The sequence below is a fragment of the Lytechinus pictus genome, chromosome 7 (genome assembly GCF_037042905.1).
Source record: "Lytechinus pictus isolate F3 Inbred chromosome 7, Lp3.0, whole genome shotgun sequence".
Taxonomy (NCBI): Eukaryota; Metazoa; Echinodermata; class Echinoidea; order Temnopleuroida; family Toxopneustidae; genus Lytechinus; species Lytechinus pictus.
The window spans coordinates 10988978-11011096 of record NC_087251.1 but is presented as its reverse complement, the minus strand read 5'-3'; the positions used below and the strand labels follow the sequence as shown (position 1 = coordinate 11011096).

Here is a 22119-nt window from a genome sequence, read left to right as displayed (position 1 = left end):
CCTAAAATTTGGACATTCTAAGCGCTTTTAGTAATCATGAACAGCATAGTCATCTAACTAAGCAATTGATGAAATTTTTTATATTCTGCCTTAAAATTTAGACATCCTTAGCACTTTCTGTAATCATGAACAAAATGGGCATCTAACTAATCGATGCGAGCACGAAGCTCAAACTGAAAGTTTTCACATTTCGTCACAAAACTGGACGTTATAAACACTCTTGGTAATCATGACTAGGATGAGTATCTAACAAAACATTTAATGTGAGCGCGAAGCGCGAGCTGAATTTTTCTATATTTCAACCCAAAATTGGACATTCTAAGCACTTATCTAACTATGAACAGGATCGATTGTCACCTTACTAAACAATTGATGCGAGCGCGAAGAGGGAGCTGAAAATTGTTAATATTCTGACCTAAAATTTGGATTTCTAAGCGCTTTTAGTAATCATGAACAGAATGGGCATCTAACTATGCATTTGATGCGAGCGCCAAACCCATGTGAAACATTAATTTGGCGCCCCCCCCGGTCAAACATCAAATTGGCGCCCCAAATCTCGAATACTAGAATGTATTTGGCACCCCCTCCCTAGGTTGAACACGAATTTGGCGCCCCAGGACAAACTTTAAATTGACCCCTCTATGCCGAACATCAATTCGGCGACCCTAAGTAGAAGATAAATTCGGCGCCCCTATGTCGAACATCAATTTGGCACTCCGAAATAAAACATCGATTCGGCGCTCCCTAGGTCGGATAACAATCATGTCAATTGGGCTCCCCACAATGTCGAATATCAATTCGGCGCTCCTACGTCGAACATTATTTCAGCGTCCCCCTATGTCCAGCATCAAATCGGCGCCCCTAGGTCGAACATCAATTCGGCGCCCCCCCCCCCCCAGGTTGAATATCAATTCAGCGCCCCTAGGTCGAACATCTATTCGGTGCCCCACTAGGTCAAACATATTAAAATTCGGCGCCCCTATATCAAACTGCAATTCGGCGCCCCTAAGTAAAACATCAATTCGGCGGCGCCACAACATCAATTCGGCGCCCCTCACTCTTCCTCCTTCTCTCTCAGCCCCGCCGTCCTTCTTACTTTCTTCTCACTCTTTCTCCATCCACAATTTTTGTAAAAAATGTAGTCGATCTAACAACTCTATCTCTTTATTTCTTATTTTCATTTATTCCCATTCTTTCTGCCTCTTATTATTTTTCTATTCTTTACCCTTCAGTTCGTTCCTTCTCCCCTTTTTTCACCTTCTCACTCCTTCCATCATTTATTTTCATTTCTCTCTTCTTTTTCCCCTCAACTTTTCTTCATCTATACGCTATTTCCATCTCACATTTCCTTAGATACCCATATTGCTTTTCCTCCTCTTTCCCATTTTATCTTCATCTACATCCCTTTTCTTTCGCCGTCTTAAATCCCACCTCTATTTTCATTTGATTTCCTATCCCCCATTTCCTTTCTCTCCTCCTCCTCTCTCATTTCACCTCATCCCCCTTTTCACATTCCTCTTTATGAGACTTCAAAAGTAGTCTGTAATCTTATAATCAGGACATATTGCAGGAGGAAAAAAAAACACATTAAAATGTCAAGTCCAGCCAAACTCTAAGCCGATTTGAATAAACAGAGTGTATTAGACATTAGCGATAAATTCATGTCAAATCGGGAATAAACTGTTTTTAACGCCCTTTTTCTATCTCTTTTAATGTTTACTTTTGCAAACCCTTTTGCATCAATAACGAGTATGTTACACAAATGAGTGAGCCTATAATATCACACGCTTTTTAATCAGCTTGTATTTTTATCGAATGAAACTTAAAGCATTTGTTTTCTTCGCTCCAATATATTTTAAACGCTAATCAGTTACTCAAGGAAACTGTTATCCCATGCATCGTTATCATAATAATCTGCATGTGATCATAGAATGTAGTTAAGCACGTTGTTTAAGCCCATCACTCTTACAACTACTGTTTAAACTTTTTAAAAATTGTTTAAAAGTTTAAACAATTACAAAAAATGTTTAAACAACTTGTTGTTAGAGTTACAGGCTTAAACAATGTGTTTTTTTAGATTAAGGTTTAGATTTTATAGCTAACGTGACCATATCAAACGACGTTCTAGAAACTTTTTTTGTTGTTTAAAAATGTTTATTATTTTTACTGTGTACTAAACCTAAAGATGAAACAAAATATTCTTATTTTTCATCCAATTTAGATTACTTTTCAATATTATGCTTTAATTTTCTCCATCAATTCAAATTCGGTGTTGGGTGGACTTTCATAAGAAATATGGCATACAATTCTTCTTTCATAATTGTAGTATAACAATCATTGAATTTATTTGATCTGTTCAGGTGTGTTTTATCATTAATGATGACGAGCTGATGAAAATTTCTAAACTGTCAGTCTAGATAGGAAATAATTTATTAACGACTTTATCCATGATGAATATCATTGACAATAATAATGGAAATTAATATGTAGAGCACGTATCTACTTTGCAAAGTGCTCAAGGCGCTTATGCCATTTTTACCCTGGATTTAACGTCTTGATGTAATATTCAAATTTTGTCGTAGAATTATCTATTCTGATAATATATTTTGATGCCCTAAATATTATATTTGTATTTGTTATACCTGGAAAATCATATAACTTAATTAATCAATCATATTTGAACGGCATATGGATTATTTCAAAATTGATATGGATATAAAGAGACGTATAAGGCACTTAAAACAATAGCTGTGTATTAAGGTACGTCATCCACATTCCATGCAAACCAAAATGTACATGTATTTTGCTTCGAGATCCTCTAAGTTCAGGTTGTCAATATTCCCTTTATCACCCTCTTTTAGTATAACAGTAATGTTTAGGAGAAATTTAAAGATTTGAAATCAAGTTAAATCAAATTCAATAATTTTTCGAAAACTTTCACAAAAAGGATTTCGAATCACTTACTCAGGTTGACATCTTACCGCTGTTAAATCGATTCTTGAAATATTTTCATCATTATAGTAAGCCTCCTTACACAAATCGCGCAAGCAATACTGATTCCATCAGAAAAGTGATGATAAATACCAGGTGATATTCTAACATAAATACTCTACTGCATAACACGGGTACCAAGCCTCTTCAAAAGATCCACAACCATGAACAAGCGCTATCTCTCTTACATCATATACATGAAAGAATTCGATGTGATGCGGATATTAATGTCTGTAAAATATCATAACATTTTGGTCAGTATATCTGTGAAAAATAACAGTAAGGAATGTGAAAGTACAAAAACTACATTTTTCTAAATTTTAATGGTCAATTTAAAATTTACCATTTCATATGCAGAGATTGGCATTATATATAATAAATTATCAATCAAACCATTTTCTCATATAAAAGCTGAAAACGGGTTCAGGACTATGTCAACTGTTTCAATATAATTATATTTATAGATGTCTTTCATTCCATCGTCAGTAATGAATGCTAGTCATCTGCCAAAAACATTTTCAAAATTACAAAATGTAAAAAACACTACTTATGATAGGATATAAAAGTGAATTTTGGTATAGATAGCATAAAATAATCTGAATGTTAATAAATATACAAACATTTGCCATTTTGCTGTGTAAGAGCGGGAACTTTATTAAGCTGTAAGGTCCGGTAACGTAAACAAAAGGAAGATTTTACGTCCTTGATAAGAGCTGAATTTTGGAGAGCAGTTTCCTCAAACATATGGAAACGAAAAAAGTTTGCATAAGAATCATCAAGTTTTTAATGTGTTGATTAGCAAGCACGACGAGCTCAAGAGACGATTAATGCTGTTTCGGCGATGGCAAAAGTATTCTGAAACATCTCGGCGTCAAAGAAAGTGATTGCATAAAGTCCTGTGTGGGATTTGAACCGGTGGATTTGTAATTCCGATCCTAGACATCCGTCTCCCTGTCTGACCCAGAACCACTCCACGGAATTGACCCTGACTTGATTGAGCCTCTTTCGACAGTCTCTTCCTGAAAGTTATTTCGCGGTGATGGTTGCTGTTGAGAAGTTTCATTGGTCACCTTACATGCAACACTTCCATTCGGCTGGTTTGCAACCACATGAAGAAACGGCTGCTTCTGCTCGCTTTCATGCTCACTGCCAAACTGATGCCATGGATTATCTCCCTCCAGGTGAACAGACGAGCCGCCATTTTGTGTGGTATTCCTCCCGACGTCTGGTTTGTAAAGAGCGAGATCGGTCTTGTTGTCGTTTTCGTCACCCAGAGCGATCTGTTTGGCTGCATCTTGACGGTATGAGTTCTGGCTTAGTCTGGCGTAGTCGCGCCTTTCAAGGAGTTGGTCACGACCCATGTTGCCTTTCATTCTCCGGTACCAGACGGTAGCGAAGATGTTGAAGAGAAACATCTCGATGATATTGAGTAAACTATCGATGTCTGTAAGAGAGATAATGAGAGAGTAAAAAAACAATAATGGAAACTTTGTCTTTGATGATGCCTTCTATGAACCCTTGATTTGATACAAAAATACAGGTTAGTTTATTGGGTCTCTGTTTACAACTACATTAAAATTCGGTTTCCACTGGCGAACTATACAACACAACATAAACTAGAACATAATATGATCACAAATATTACTGAAAGCAGAACAAAAATAGCAAAATAATTAAAGAACGAGTGAAAGTTGGGATTTTGGCCAGTTGTTCGCATTTTGGCATTTGTTTAGTTCTGTTGTAGAAATGGCCACCGGTGTTAGATTTATGCATCAGGACCAGAATGAATAGGATCTTACAAAATGGATCAAAGATAATAGAAGAATGAAACAAACTTACACAGCGCCCTCAAGCCCGGATGGAAGGGTGGCTTACAGGCGATACCCCCTGTGATGGCGCAGATACCAATGGTGAAAGACTGGACGTTTGTGAGAATGAGGGTGAGCTGGACGGTGAAGAATTTCGGCGTAAGGTGGTATTCCTTGAGCGGTTCATTTGACAACCTGTAGAAGATGATGATGCCGTTGAGAGCGAAGAGTGTCGAGACAATATAGATGACGTTGAACCACAAGTAGGTTCCAGAACTTGAAAACTGCGTAGAGATAACACATAAATAAATCACATCTATATTGACTGTCAAGAATTCGATTGAAACAGAGACAAGTATACTATGAATTGTTTATGTATAAGAGATATGGGAAGGATACTACATAAAGCTCTTGCTATGGTTAGTATCTTTGAGAAAAAATAAATTGTCTTGAACTGAACTGCGAAAACGAATGTCACGAGTTGTGTATTTACGCCAGAAGGAAAATGCTCACCAATCATTAAAAGTACCAAAATTTGGTTGTCTTTTTTTAAAAACAATTTTACATGATCGTAAAAAAACAATTAACATAGTTATATGCCTATATGAAATGGGTCCAAAATAAATGGATATTTACGTCTGCGATCGAACTGGGGAAAGACTTGACCGAGGACGCATCCGAACCACTCATTCCTTAATCAGTTTGTAAATTCCAGATAGCTGGATTGGCATTCTATTGATATATGAAATAGAATATTCACTAGAATAGATCCAGCAAATGAATTTAACTTAGAGGTATATAAGTATATTCGGCTTGTACTTTAGTATATTTCTTACATCGCCTGGAATGAATGATCCATTGAGCCATAAGATAGCACCAAGAAAGTAGAAAAGAGGTTTGATGATGGCAACCTGAAGCACCAAACCACGAATTAACTTCACGAATTTGGGAAGCGTAAACCTTAAAGAAAAATAAAGGGCTTCATTAGTAATTATCATAGAAATAATAGGTACCATACTCAAAATAAAATTCGTGCATCACCGGGAAAAACTCAGAAGATATGAATACTAGAATAGGAAGTTAAGCACTCGTCATTGTTAAGAATTATTATAGCCATGAAATGACAAAGTTGAAGATAAGTAGCCGGATAGTATTGATTTCTTATACCTTTACGGTGACGACGCTGGTTTAAAAATATAATAAATAGATGTTGCGCTAAGTGTAAAACAGGATAGGCCTATCTCTCGCGGACACGTGAAAGTTTGTTTCAAATAGAAATTTAATTAAAATCTAAATTTTGGTCTTGACTATTGTTTTACAAACCTACTTTATTGAACCTGGAAAGTAAATTATAAAAGTAGAAATTTAATAATAAAGTGTATTTTATAAGGAACATTTCATGAGATTAGTATACTTAAACAGCTTGTTGTAAACGAAAGCCATTGCATGATAATACAGTATTACATATTCCATACGTAATATTGATCATAATATTCCTACTTACTTATTAATTGGAACTTTTGGTAGACAGCACACACAGAACATAGAGAGCGGTGGCGTGGCCAGTGGAATAATTGTACCATCTAATATCCTTAACATCTTATCTTTATCACCATAGTAACCAGTCAACAACATAATGAACTGAACAAGCGCCAAAGAAAAGTATCTGTTGAAGAGAAAAGAAAAACATGACTAATTACTTAGATTGGAAGTCGATATTATAAGGTTATTCAATATTCAAGTGTTCAAGATTTGTTTTATTTCATTTTATATCCATTTATATTTTTTAATCAAACAAGCCAATCCATATGAACATAAATGAACATGATATAAAATATACAATAACAAACCGTAAAGAATGAAAATGAAAATAAAATCAGAGCCCAACAAAAGGCAGAACATGTAAAGAGCCAACCCCCAGATTAACAGAACAGAATGTGAAAATAAGATATATGATTGATACGTGTACTACTGATTATAAAACAGCATCAGCTAATGAAAGTAAAGGGACCAGCATTCATAAGTAAAATGGTAGAGTAAATAACAACCAGGAAGAGAGTAGTAAATATATGTGAAAGTGATTACTGTCAAACGAATAAGTAAATGATTTGATAAGTGTATTAGTAAAAAAATTGATAATTTGAATATTAAAAATAAATAAGATGAGAGGGAAAAGGGGAATGGATGCAAGATGAATTCATAGATAAATGAATGACTAAACGAATAGACAGGTAAATAAGCAAATGGATTATCAGTTAGTAAGTAAGTTAGTTAGTTAGTTAAGAAAAAGAAAGAAAGAAAGAAAGAAAGAAAGAAGGAACGAAAGAAAGAAAGAAAGAAGGAACGAAAGAAAGAAAGAAAGGAAGAAAAAAGAAAGAGATAAATAAATAAATAAAGAAAGAAATAAAGAAAGAATCAAAGAAAGAAAGAGATAAAGAAAAAATAAAGAAAGAAAATAGAGAGAAAAACAAAAGAAAGAAAGGAGGAAATATCAAGGATTTAATTGTCATTTTACTACTCACACATGAGCTGTGAACCCTGTAATAATCGAAGCTCTTGGGATGAACATAGCTAGAAGAGAAGTAACTGAGAATACCTGAAATGAAAAAAAAAGTATCTGGAATATAGAGAACGATAGATAAACATGTCCGGAGCGAAGAACAAACTTATTGAAAAAAGTACGATCACTAATCAAAGACATAAAGGTCATTCTTGAATGGTATCCTGAGATTAAAAAGAGCAAAATAGTTATCATTCTTTAAAATTTTGAAATCTATGAATTCGCACTCATCACTGTACTTACACAGATATGAGCAATTGTCTCAATAATAGCAACGGCTCTCTTAGCTTATGGAAATACAGAAGATTGGCGCCAGTGTGTTTTGATAGGGATGGGATGACGTCATCATTATTCTCATTTGAATGGGGGTATTCATGGTCCTCTCTTCCAGACACTATTATTCTTTTTTTCTGCTCTTTCTCCTCCCCGTCTTTTTTTTTCTTCTTCTCTTTTTCTCTAATGTTAACATTTATTGCTGTTCACTTGAAAAAATTGAGGTATAGCCACTCCATGCATCATGAAAGATCACGTTCGCTATTAAAGCCAAGGGCCGGTTTTATGTGAAACGGTCAACTTGTAATCTGTAGTTCAAAAGGATGCCAGATTTGAATATGAAATTCTTTGAATCAAAAACTTAAAATGTTTAAATCATGGGCGTACAAATAGGGAGGCTTGGGGGGCTCTTGCTCCCCCCCCCCCCCAAACAAAAAAAATCACGACCAATAAAAAAAGAAGATGAAAGAAAAGGAAAGGAAAGGGATAAGGATGATATATTATTTACCGAATATAATGTCAAAATCTATCACAAACTTGAATTTTGTAGTAAAAATTTTGACATTTTTGCTCGCTCATTTCGTTCGCTCCCAACTTCTTCTTGATTTTACGCGATATGCCACAACGAGCCCCCTCAAAATTTTGGGCTCATTACGCCACTGGCTTAAATAGATTTTGAGAAACAGCACTCAAGCACGATACTACCTTGGTGAGTGTGGGATGGGGCAAGGGGGATGAGGTGTTTCAATATACTTACTGGATATATACCCATGATGAATGAGAGCTGTATTTTTCTTCTGCTTGGTATCTTTCTGCAAAGAAACCATAGAGTCTCGAGGTACATGCCGACATTGAAAACAGTCAGGGCAATGGCTGTCCCCATCACCCCAAGAAATTTGGGGTCCCCGCCTATCGCTGCAGAAGTGAAAGGGAAAAAAAATCTTCTTAATAATAATCAACATCATTTGAGATTCATTATTGATATGATTGTAATCATCATTGACATCATTATCATAGGAGAGCATGATTATCGTCATACGACCACCATATCAACCACCGTTTACCACCGTCATCATCATAATCTTTATGGCCGCACCATCGTCATCACAAATAACCGATCTATCATTTCCATCTCTCATATTAACATGATAGCAAACAGAAATAGTGTTGTGCTATAGCAGTGTCACTTCAGGGGGGGGGGTCTCTTCTCTTATAAACGACTATCATCTTATCACAATAAAATTTAACTTCGTTAACTTTAATCCGCATACAAGGTTATTTACCCTCTAATTTTTCGACTGAATCCTCACGCCTTAAGTCTGTATGTGGGAGTTACTAACCTTCATTATCTGTATGACCTGCTATTGTATTTTGCCAATAATACACGAGCTTCATATGCTATAATTGGTCCAACCTTTATGCTAAGCTTTAATTTTTCCATTCAAATTTCATTACATTGACAGTTCCATACCCTGGCCTCTTTCAGAAATGCATGTGAAAATCGACAATGAATATACTGTATAAACTTTACTGTGACTTCAATTTGGTCAGAAGTCATCTGTTGTAATGAGACAACAAGGAGATGCTATCTTTCCTTTTTTTCTCAAAATTTTTTATCAAGTACATGATGATGATAAATGAATGAAGAGTAGGACTCCATTCGAACTTTTCCATACTTCTCTGTTTCTGTCTTGTTATTTTTACGGGAAGTATGAAATAAATAGGCGTACTCTGCTTTGAATGATGCGAAATTTATACACATATACACATGTTATTATTGTTGTCATTGTTTTAAATTCATTATTTATTACTGTAATTGTCAATATCATTATTATCATTATTATCCTTCGTCACTGTCATCTACACACTTAGTGGTCAGAAAGCTGTTTCATATACAAAAACACTATCACTATTTTTTCAAGTGTTTGTATTGACTGCAGCATCTATCCTATCCCATCCATCCAATACATTGACCAATGCATAAGAAGGAAACTTACTATTCAGAAGTTCTGATGTCGTAGGGTCAACAAGGACTGGCCAACAGGCCGGTAAGACTGGACCAGGAGTGGCATTGCTATAGTTGGTCACCATCATCATTTCGGTATAGTCATCCATCTCGAAGTCTGGACCGCTTTCAGAAAGATCCTGAAAGAAAACAATTCCCAACTTTGATAGTCAATGCTGAACGATTTCATATCAGAAAACTCTTTTGATTTGTGCTATTGACTCTGAAGAGGGTCAGAATTGCTCATGGAAATCAATTTGAAAGTTACCTCCACTAAACCCGAAAATGATACAATACAAACCAATAGAAAAACCGTTATCAGACACTCAATACTTTCACAATCCTTCCGTAATAAGAAAAACATTTCCTCGAGTTCACAAAGGCAGCTGTTAATGGTAAAAATAGTGGATCATGTTTTACAATCATGAATAATATTTTTTCATTATCCTTTCCGCAGAATTGGAACTCTAAAAAAATGACAACTCTACAAATAATGTTATGAAAAACAAATTTTGCAAGAAAGAGAAATGAACGAAAAATAATGTTGTACATGCTGGGATAAATATTGAAAACAGTGTGATAGACGTCTCTACAATATCTGAACATTCAAAATGGTCTAAACTACAACTTGATCCATTGCCTTAGTTGCAGGGGGATATGGGAAACAGGGTGGACAAGATTGCAGCGGGAATTATTGATCACAGTTTAGATACAGTAGCACATCCATTTATCTTCATATAATGACCTGGCAAGTAGATCTTGTTCAGTTTTGCTACTACATGCTGAGCTAATTTGACGGTGATTAATTTAGTTAGGTTTTGAAGTGAGAGCAAAATAGGCTTCCAATTTAATTCCATTTAATTGCCCATGTGCAGTTCGGTTATACACACATGTTTAAAAGATTCATATGATTAACGGAAGTTTAAATCTTTGAAGATAAAATTCTTTTGATTATGATTAAAGGGGCACCTACCTCTTCAGTTTTTAGCGACCAAATTACTGTGCGTGAGTTTTGGCTTATGCAAATGTGTGTAGTGGGTTAGTAATAAAAAATGTCGGTGTGTACTCCAGGGACACGTCCTGTCAACTATACTACTCCCGATTATTTAGGCAAATGAAAAGTTGAAAAAGCAATCATAATCATAGACAAGGGCACGAGATTGGGTCGCCGCTGTAAATAAAAAATAAAAGATAAATCAAATAGACAAAAAAAAACCCACACAAATCCTCAAATGCTTTCAAAAGTATCCTCTGTTCTAATTTCATAAACTTTACATCCACCTTAAGTCGTGCACCTTCCCATGAATGCCTCATACGTCTTTGATGTAAGGACATGTACTAGAATGCCTAGCAACAATAAACAAACACGACAATCAAGCACCATTCCCGTACCAATATATGAATCATTAATACCTACCAAATACTAATTAATGATCATAGGCGGCACCAGGGTACTTTGAAAGGGGAGCAAGACGACAAATGGTGACGTCATTTTATCAATTGAATTACAGGGTATATCATAACATTATAAGATCCACGCCTCTCTTTTTTATTTTTCTATTATCTCCTTTCTTTCCTTTTCTTCCTTTTGCCCCCCCCCCCGTTTTTCTCTTTTTAACTACTTAGAAAATCAGAAGGTGATGGTTGCCCCTGCCCCTTAATACTCACTCCTGCATTCATCATTATCGAGGGTGCATACGATACGTGCTTTATCGTCTACAAAGCGGATTAGCACATCATGATATATTACTTAGGATTATCAAAGTTACGATCTGTAGCATTTAATAACCAATTATAACATCAGTTATTATCAAGAAATGTTTCTGTGCCGAAACTCTCATAAATGTTTCAAGGCATAGTTTATGACCAGTCTCCACCTCCATATAAGTTTTTGAAAAATGGTCAGGAAAAGATATCGCATGCCTGTGTCTCGTCGTCTGTATTACAAGTTGCGAATATTCATACAAGCCAGTTCATCTACCGTGTTTATTCGCGATATATTACTTAGAATGGACTCTGAAATAAAATATATCGATGTTTTGTTATTATTCAATATCTAGAGTTCAGAAGAGGCAATTTAACATTCTTTTTCAATTTGATAAAGATGCCCATTTAATGGTAGTGATCAAGATTATCGCAAATGAAATGAAATTTGATTTATGTGTGTGTGTGTGTGTTCATATGAGAAACAACAAAATGACATCAATACTACAATAAGCATGATAACAGAAATCTGACGCGGGAAGCACGTGATGACTGTATGATTTCATTATTTTTATCGTGTATGCTCAAATTCCTACGGGGCAATAATGAAATACATGAAAGAGAGAGAGTGAGTGAGCAATTCCTTTAATTCAAATGTAAGATAAAGTTTTCGTTAAGTTTCGATTGATGACGAATCATATACCACACACTCCTATGGGATAATGGATCTAAGTACTGAATGCCTAGTGTATTCTATAGCTTGAACCATGGACCTATAGAGTAGTAGGTCCATGCTTGAACTCATTCAGGAAGAATTCGATACGCTATTTTTCTTCAAATTGGCAACATTTATACTTTTATTCCATCGTCATGTCTCCATACCTCCAAAAGATAAGATAATCTTGGATGAAATTTCAACCTAAAGACCTTGTAAGCACTAAGAACATCAGATCGGGGGGTAAAGGGCATTATGAAATGATAATATTATCTGGAAAAACTTTCTTTTATTTAATCCTATTTCATCTTATAATATCCAGAAGAGCTATCAAAAGGTTTTGATAATACAAAAGAAATAGCCTTAATACTTGAACATCGCTGATGATGATGATGACTTGAATGTATTCCCTTCATCACCAACGTTTCTCCGTTTTACAAAGTTGACCTCAGAATAGAGTTGAACTCTCCAAAAAAATAATTTCTGCCAACGACATTGTTACCCGATAATCACTTCATTCACGTTTAATTTAGGTTTTTTTTTACAACAATGCTTTGAATACTCCTATACTACTATTATTTTGTGCTTTATTTGAAACTCAATCCAAATTCATTTCAACTCCGATTTCGAGGACCAATCATTACGTCTATACTGTTTTACTAATTTGCACAAAGTAGATTTATATTCTCTGAGATAGCTTTAAGAACTGGTGAACATGATGAAAATCACGTAAAATGCAGGCAGGCACTATCATTTACGATGATTCTCTGGTAGAAAGAGATAGAAATTACTAGACTGATTTATATCCTTGATGTAAGGAATGTCATTTCAACTCTCACGCCTAGCTGCCATTGCAAAATGTATCAACATGATCAAGACGTATAGGAGGTGTTGGGAGCACTTCATGTCTTCAGATCTTCCTCCACACCGGGCTTGTTACGCAGTACGACGTTTTCAAGTATTTCATTGTATAATATAGTCAGCCTCGATCTAATTTGTTATCTAACATACAGCTTTCTCCCAAGGCTGCAAAACATAATCGAAGTGCATTTATGTGTCGGAAAATTTACAAGATACAATGTCTGCAAATTGTGCATCATCGTTTGGCATAAAAACACATACCAGAAAGAAAAGCGTTCCTAAGTTCAAATGTTGCAGCACATCTGAATATAAACATTATCTTAAATATTCTGCATATACCGCAAATGACACTGTGATAACACCTCAACAAGTATCATTTTGTTGCACTTTATGTATCTTTACAAGACCAACAATGTTTCAGATGCAAATGGCATAATGGCAATAGACATTTCTTATAAAGCATTAATAAGAATAGTTTGGTGCCCATGCTGTTAACAGTTCAATTAAGATATTATAAATTCTTACCTAATTTAACACTAAGGATTTTAAAGAAGCTGCACGTTGAAATAATCCTCGTCTAAATCACGCAGAAACACTCTGCAAAAAGTACACCACCATCGTGGTGGTACCATAACCGAAGAACTCTAAGTCCACTGTAACATCAACGCCTCTCACTAACACTGTACTTACAAACATTCATCTACCAGATTACCCGATAACATCGTCACCTTCTGTTTAATAAATAATAACGTCTGCCTTTGAAACTTTCATCGAGCGGGCATCGAGCAAGGAATGGTCCCATCTACCGTTATCTCATTCTGAATAATAAACACTTCATTCGTTATGCTTATACCATAGCGACACTCCATGAGAACTATCATGCCGCCAATGTGATTGATAATGATTCTACATCCTGCACCATGGATGTAAAATAAAGACAGATCACCGCACGTCATGAACCAAAGCCTGCATTCAATGGCGGAATTTTCGCAGGACGGTGGGAGCATACTTGCGTCCCCGGTAGGTGTAATATTTTGTTTTAATGGGGGAGGGGGCAGGACTGCTGCCCTCTCTCCCGAAATCAACAAACAAATTTAATATTTGAGCAATTGATTGAACCAGCCCCTATGTGTCATCCCGCCACTGGGCAGGGAAGGGTCGGAAGGTGCCCACCGTATTATATACCCAGTATGCAAAATGATCAAGTGCCCCTTTTCTAATCATTTGATTACGACTTTCCCCAAAAATCTTACACGGGAGGGACCAAAATTAAGTCACGAGTCACTTAAAAAAACTCTTTATAATCGTCTTAATCAGAGCCGACATTTATGCACCTTCATACAGAGCCTGAGACGTGGCATACCATGTCCCACAGACAAAACGGTTAAACTGAAATTCAATTACGAAGACATAGACATGGCGTCATGGAACTTTCCTACTCCCCAGTCTGGTGCCGAGGGAACTAATCTGAAATAGGAGTTAATATTCACCCTATTTTAATCCCTTGAGATTGAATAAAGTGACATTTGAGCTGGTTTGTTCTGACCATATTTGGAAATTCATTGTCCGATGATTATGTTGACAAAACAAACCAATATCGTATTAATCAATCATAGCGATCATCGCTTCTTAATTTATGACAGTTAAGATAGCGCGTTGATAAATGACTTACTCTTATGTATGTAGTGTATTATTAATCATCTCCAAAATGATTGACTTATTTTCCCAAATGACAATTTTCAAACCATTAACAAAAGATATAATTTGTTGAGACATCATTCCGAGTTTTCGCAGGGGCAATAACCCTACCCCATGAAACACCAAGAATACAAAGATGACATAAAGTTGTTTTTGTCTTTTCTAATTAGTTAGGTGCCGAATTCTGGGATCCCCACCCCCTGTTTTGCACTGTAATCTTTATTTTGGTTGGTGGTGATATGTCCTATTAAAAAAAAACCTTCCGCCCGCATACAAAAATATAAAGAGCCCAGTACCTCTATCTCACCTCCAAATTCGAAATAGCATTGATTTTTGCAAGAGTATATTTTCATTCCGAGTGTAGTTGGGGTGATCAAATGATGAAAGAGGGGGGCAAATAAGGGAGCTTATGGCAACAAATTAACCCTCTGTTTACTGACCAATGTGGAAGAATATACAAATCATCTATCACTGCCAATCTCTCGTCGTAGATAGCTATAGTTTAATGTAATTTTCATAGATCGTTGACGAGCCCGTGTCGCCTGCGTTGAAGGATTCTCGCTGACGAACTACCAAAAATTGGCGGGAACTTGGGATCGCCGTCAATTTAAGATTTTACGATCATTGGTCACTTACTGCTAAGGGTTATAATCAAGGCAATGGATAGCTGGAATAGAAGGGTTTCAATGGCAAGAACAATTTATCAAGGCATTCGAATATTTCTGCATAACCATCATAGTTTTTCCTCATCCGTGTTATCTGGTGACACTTTTAGGCGAGATAGAATGTAATTGACATGAACAAAAGTCTCTACCTTGTCATGTTAGTTCCTATTGGCTGATATAGGATGATGGATATGAAAGTTTTACGATGTTGATTTATTTGTCACATGGCTGATATTAACTGAAGCAGTATTAAGTTTGTCCCTAAATAATATGTATTGGTATTATCCCTTTATATAATATATACACCTATCCTTAGTTTACCGTTTTCTCTAAAATCATTAAACTCGATAATATATCTTATATATGTATGTCCTATATCGATTACCCGTATAGTTAACGAAAGCATATTTTGAATTCTCAATAACTATTGGAATTCCTAAATAAGAATGGAATGGAATCCATCAGATTAAAATTATATAGGTCAGTAAAAATCTGATTGAAATTCTGATAAATGAAAAGCAGTTAAACTTTTGTCTACTTTTCGACAAATAAGAAGATCTTTCGGATAGTTTGACAGTAGTTTTCAGGAGACGCTAAATATAGGCTTGTATATAGAAAGTTTAGTCGCAAAGATGACAAAGGGGTGTAATCGTCACCTTCACAGCGACCTCACGAAATGTCAAGTTTCAGTCCAGATTGATTCGATTGGGTTACAGTGACATATCAACAACATGGTGGAAAGTTGACATCTTGCTAAAATATCAGCTCCCTTGTGAAAACGAAAATTTTACTCGTAACCACTTTTTTGTCGGACGTGTACAAAATATGATATCTGAAATATTTTAATATTTTGCTTTGTTATTTAAAGATCGAAGTGAAATTATCGACAATGAACTTGGCGTCATGAGATGTTTCACAAAAGTCGTAAATGCGTGACGTGGGGACTTTTAAAATATATTTTGACCTGATTTATTTTTTGTTTTTTGACATCGCTTCTTTTTTCCTCGTAAAGGTTTGCCTAAAATCTGAAATGTGCTTGCCTTCCACTTCAACTAGAGCATCTTACACTTCTGAAGTTTGAAGATGCCTAAAGCAGCCAGTATGTACAGACAGTGACATACCGTGGGTCACGGCATTGGGGGGGGGGCAGCAAAATGTTTTAGTCCAGGTATACTGACCTGATAGAGACATTTTAAGGACAGTGCCATTAAACGGATATGTATCTCAATGATCAAATAATGTGAGCGCGAAGCGCGAGCGGAAGATTTTTGATATTCAGACCTAAAAAAGACATTATAAGTAAATTTTTGTTATCATGATACTTACCTGTCTCGCTAAACAAACAATACGAGCGCGAAGCGTGAGCTGAAATTTTTGTATAAAATTGACTCCAAACAGGGATATTTTAAAGACTATTTTTTAAGGAATCCATTAAGAGTATACATATCTCACCATAGTCATCTAATGCGAGTGCCAAGCGCTTGCTGATTTTGTTTAGAATTACATCTAAACACATGAAGCACTTTTTGTAGTCATTGCAATCATGATCATCACTTCGTATCTCACTAATCAAATATTGCGAGCGTGAAGCGCGAGCTGAAACTTTAGGAAATATAGACCTGAAGAGGGGCATTCTAAGGCTTGTTTGTAGGAATTTACTAAGACTATACGTATTTCACTAACCAGATGATGCGAGCGCGAAGCGCAAGCTAAATGTTTTTGATATTCAGACCAGAAAAAGGGACATTTTAATGACTGATTTTAGGAATTCATGAAGAGCAGACATATCTCACCAATCCACTAATGCGAACGTAAGCACGGACAGGAAATGTTCTATATCAAGACCTTAAATGGGGCAATCACTTTAAGTAGTCATGAAAAAGAAGCATATGTCACTACATAAAACAATAATAACTCGAAGTGCGAGGAAATATATTTGGTGTATATTGACTTGATTTGACAACGTCAGGTCTCTCAAATATACTTGAAAACTATAGTGTTCCGAAAAAAATATTTGATCTATTATATCTAGTTAAACAGACAATGCGAGCACCAGGAACAATGAGGACATAAACCCTGAGCAAATTATGTCTCATACGGTTATTAAAAAAATTATTATGTAATATACAGTAACATAACATAATTGTAATATGATATTACATTATAATGAACAATAATTTCTTCTTTCCCACTACGTTTCTCTTCCTTTCTCCCTCTTTTTCTAATTTCCCCCGTTTTTTTTTTGGGCCCAGCCGATTGGGGGGGGGGGGGACACGTGCCCCCCATGCCCCCCCCCCCCCGTAGTTACACCACTGTGTACAGATATGATAGCCACATTGACTGCAACAATGGATACGCCCTATCAGAGTATCAAAGCCCTTTTTTACATGTTTAACCTCTCATTGTAATTGCACTGATAGTAATGTCGGAAACATATAACTTTTCTCCTCCAATTTCTTCCTTCTGTGCTCGAAGAGGAAGATAAATGCCTCGTTATCTATACCCTTAAAAAGAAAGTTTGAATATCATCAATAACCGTGACATCTCAAAGGAGGTCAAAGGTCAGACAAGGTTAACCGTATCTTCCATGCCTTGATGTCATAATAAATTCATTTCTGATTATTATGATAATCTGCAGTAAATCTTCGCTTTTAGGATGTATACAACGTCAGGGTAAAATACCGTGTCATGATCTCGATGTGATTCGGGGAAAAGTGATGAAATCCCCCCTCCGTCCACTTCTTCTACTTTTTTCACCTACATGTAAACTGAGCCCTCTTAATAAGTTTCCTATCACGATCCCATTATCCGTTATCATGCTTATCACTATTCTCCCCCCCCCCCCCTCTCTCTCTCTCCACCCCCTCTCTATCTGTTTTGGAGTCCCTCTGGCGCGTTGTTCTGACCAGTGACCATCCGTTTTCTTCTCGTCTCATCTACCCCCCTCTCTCTTATTATCCCCCCCCCCCCCACTCTCTCTCTCTCTCATTCACTCACTGACATTTTGCTCCTTATAAACAAAACAAAACAAAAAAGAACAAGGAAACGTAGCTTCACGAGTCAAGTACAGTGCATATTTACTCTCGGAACAAAATTAGGACATTCCATTCCGGGCAGTCAATAAACTCTGCATCTCTATACTGCATCCGTAATCTTTGAGTAAATCTATACGACACTGCTGTTTCGAAGACAGAGTTTTCTTCATTTGAAGTCCTTCAGTAATTGTATTTAATTCACAACAGTGTGTCATCTCCTCACTCAATTCTTTTGCAGCCTTTTAGATCGTTGTTGACGAGGGAAAAGGTATGGTAAGAAAAAGGTGCATTATTGCCTATGGATGAATATAATGATCCCGCGACATCCGCTACGACGACAATAATTGCTCCTAAATCTATACATTCAGACAAACATAAAACCTAACCAAAAACTTAACTCTAATCATAATCCTTACAGTATTTGAATCCCCAAACCCTAACACGTACCCTACATCTTCGGAGAAATTGAGGTCTGTATCATCTCACCACCAATTGTCATGTCTTTTGAAATCTGTTTTCACATTATTCTTATTTCTACTATTTTACAAAATAAAACATTTCATTTGTGTTTACAAGTTTCGTACAGAACTTTGCCCTGGCTTGTTGCCACTTTAGAGATTACACATTTCCTTTATCATTGATTGTTTTCTTCATGAATTCAACTTCTTATTATTCAGTCTTTAGAAAGTGTGTCATTTCTATTATGGCTGCAGGGGTTGGTAAGTACCCCCACCCAATGAAAAAAAAATGAGAGAACCCCACGAATACATCTGGGAAACGTTTCGTCAACATTTTCGTCCGACAACTTTCCTTGATTATGATTGGCTGAGGGGCTATGTTACCATAGTAACTGTCAGATAAAATATTACTTGTCGGATAAAACGTATGACAAGTCCTTCATGAAATGCTCGCCAGTAATTATATATGTTCGTAATTTTTGTTCATACTCTGTTTCTCATATTGATTCTCATTCAAATAATACAATAGATGTAATCTTAATAATTGTATATCATATATGAATATTTCAATATCGTCGTTTGCGTGAAATTTCATTCAATTTCTGAACAGACCTATAATACTTTGGCTAATTACTCGCTAGTAATACTCGACATCAATTCATGGCCTTGCAAAAATCCATCTCTTTATAATGACCAACACGCACACACTGTGTATATATTTGAGTAGCATCGAACGGCCACACATCGGAGGTGTCTGATATTCGTTAACATCACCATGACTAATTGACTAGGTCAACAAATGTTTCGATGGCGAAGCATTCTTATTGACTATGTTATGTGAGATGAAATGGATGATGGTAGCTAATAGTTACGAAAATGAGCAGGAGTTTGTTTGCTTGTCTGTCTGCCTGTGTGTCCGTGTTGTGGTGACCAGGGAGAAATTAGGACCCACAAAAATTCCACAACGCTATGTAACAGTGTATTCCTCAGAGTGGAAATCAAAATCATGTGTTGTGAATTCTATTTATAAAAGATATTGCAGGTCAAAGGCACAACATAATATAAACTGATACAAAATTTATATTAATATAGTCGAAATTAAGCTTTAAAAAATTTGTTTATGTCATGTAAAAAGTGTTTTTAGATGTTTTTCATGTTTCTAATCTTTATTATGAATTTGCATATTTATGAATGTATTCGCATTGAAATAGGACATGATATATCAGATCAAACAAAATTGATTAAAATCAAATTTAGAAAGCAGACTGAAAAATATACATTGATTAAATCTTCCACTGATTTACTAAATCAAAAACTAAATCAAACACATTTCTGTTTAACCAAAATGTTTCTACAATTATTATTTTTTCTTTAGGTCTATGGGCTCATTAGAATTTTGTTCAAAGGTGTTTGAAACGTGTGTCAGCGGGGTGACGAAAATATTCGAGGCAATAGATTAAGGAAATGGAGAGATTGTTGTTGTTGATAAAATTGACCAGTACAGCGAAACTTCCCTCTAATCATGCTTTAATTGACCAAAGTAAAGAAGAATTGAGGAGGTAGATATTGGGTAGGCCTATACGTCTTCCTCCGATTCGGTAAGGTCTACGAAAATTTTAGATAAAAAACTTGAACAGAGGGTAGTCAAATCTTATTCACACAGGAAGGCATACACAATCATGTTTACGCTTAAGAGAAATGATAGAAGTTTCAGTCTCATACTTACCACCTGTTAATCTAATTGGAAAGATGAAATGTTTCTCTTAATCGAAACAATGCATGTGATTGTTTCCTTTCTTGAGTCTGCTGGTTTTCCTTTGACACGTTTTCAGCAGTGCAAGGTCTTTAAGGTTTGATCGGTCAACAACTTTCCACGGGGTTCTTCGGGTTAGCTCTTCATCTCGTTCCGATGATAAGCAATAGGTGTTGTCGCTTTGATTCCTAAATCAAATATGAAGAAATTTCAGTTGGTGTAGACACCTTTTAACATGTGGTCCCCGGCCATTCACTTCTCCTGGATGTGTGTTTATACGGGGTAAACAAAGCATTATATGCATAAAGAATTTTATCCCTGCATGTAGTATTGTATGGGCCTTTTAATCAGACAGCCCCATATAGAATGTTGCCGTTCGGAGAAGTGGGTAAGTGAGAAAAGTTAGGCATCGGCAAATGACATATCAAGAGCTGATAAAGTTTCCTCAAGCTGTTCTGACTGGCTGATTGTCCGTCTACCTCCCACCAACCACAGGCACAAAAAGGCCATTTAGCAGCAGACGACAAGAACGATGGCTTGTGAGGAAAACCGCTCATGAATATGCAAATGAGTCCACGGTGCGGGTGAAAGGTTACTGGGCGAAAGTTTAGCGGACTCAATCCGAAACCTAACACGCGAAGAGATTGGTAGACTCCGGAGGGGCGAAAGCCAATCGTCTGAGCTATTGTTACCAACAATGTACCTTGGGCAATGTTTCGGGAACGTCAAAATACGCGGTGTTGAGTGACAGGTTTGTTATAATTCTCTCTGATATGTTTCAATATCCTAGTTCATTGCCGAATCAAGCTGAAAACGCTCTTCCCGTTCTCCGGTTGTACTAAAGAGCTTTTGCACAGCCCATACCTGTTGCATTTCATGTATTTTCGCAGCACGCCACCCGGCTTCTCAGTACAAATGAGATTATTATTCATTCAATTTTTCACGAATGAGTAACCTCCAAAGTCCCAACTCATTTTATTATATCGCATCGCAAAGTACAATAGTGTTTTCTTTTGTACGGGTATACAGAATAACCCCGTTCAGAAGCGGATCTAGAGGGGGGGTTGGGGGGGTTGCAACCCCCCCCCCAAAAAAAAAAATCCGGGGACCATTTTTTTAAATCTTATCTTTTTTTTTAAACTTGTAATTTTATTTTATTCTATTTCTATGTATTTATTTCATTTATTATTATTATTATTATTATTTCTTTTTGGGGGAGGGGGGGGGGTTGGGCGAACAAATGTCACAGAGTCCCTTGCCCCCCCCCCATCAGCTTTTTTGAGGACACGGGCCACCGCCGAAGTGACAAGCTAGGCCAGCGTTGCCGATTCTCATCCCCAAAATCCCCACATTAAAAAAAAAAAAAAAAAAATTTGCCAGTGAGTATCAGTGACAAGCTGTTCATAATAAAAGTATTAGGCTAACAGTGCTTATTCCAAGGTCCCCAATTCTTTGTATCTGTGTTGTTAACTGGCCTTACATTGCAGGAAAATGCAACTTAATTTTACAAATTTTCATGGGGGTTAATTTGGCAACGACCTCTATACCAAAAAGAGTGGTGTTTTAGATGCAAGAAAACGCCATTTTCACACA

The 22119-nt window shown here is 36.3% G+C and overlaps 1 protein-coding gene across 2 annotated transcripts; it reads right to left on the bottom strand.

Annotated features, from left to right (window-relative positions):
• Nucleotides 1-2320: 2320 nt before the first annotated feature.
• Nucleotides 2321-20912, bottom strand: LOC129264974 (organic solute transporter subunit alpha-like). Of its 2 annotated transcripts, XM_064101908.1 has the most exons (9): nt 20500-20912; nt 10611-10808; nt 9630-9777; nt 8390-8547; nt 7322-7395; nt 6304-6465; nt 5636-5759; nt 4831-5083; nt 2321-4435 (listed from the first exon to the last, which is right to left on the bottom strand). In XM_064101908.1, exons 3-9 carry the CDS (start codon nt 9745-9747, stop codon nt 3927-3929), a joined length of 1398 nt encoding a protein of 465 aa, XP_063957978.1. In that variant the 5' UTR covers nt 9748-9777; nt 10611-10808; nt 20500-20912; the 3' UTR covers nt 2321-3926. The 2 variants fall into 2 exon arrangements, with proteins under 2 accessions (XP_063957978.1, XP_054758922.2); XM_054902947.2 differs by lacking the exons at nt 10611-10808; nt 20500-20912 and adding an exon at nt 13443-13832.
• Between the last annotated feature and the right edge of the window lie 1207 nt (nt 20913-22119).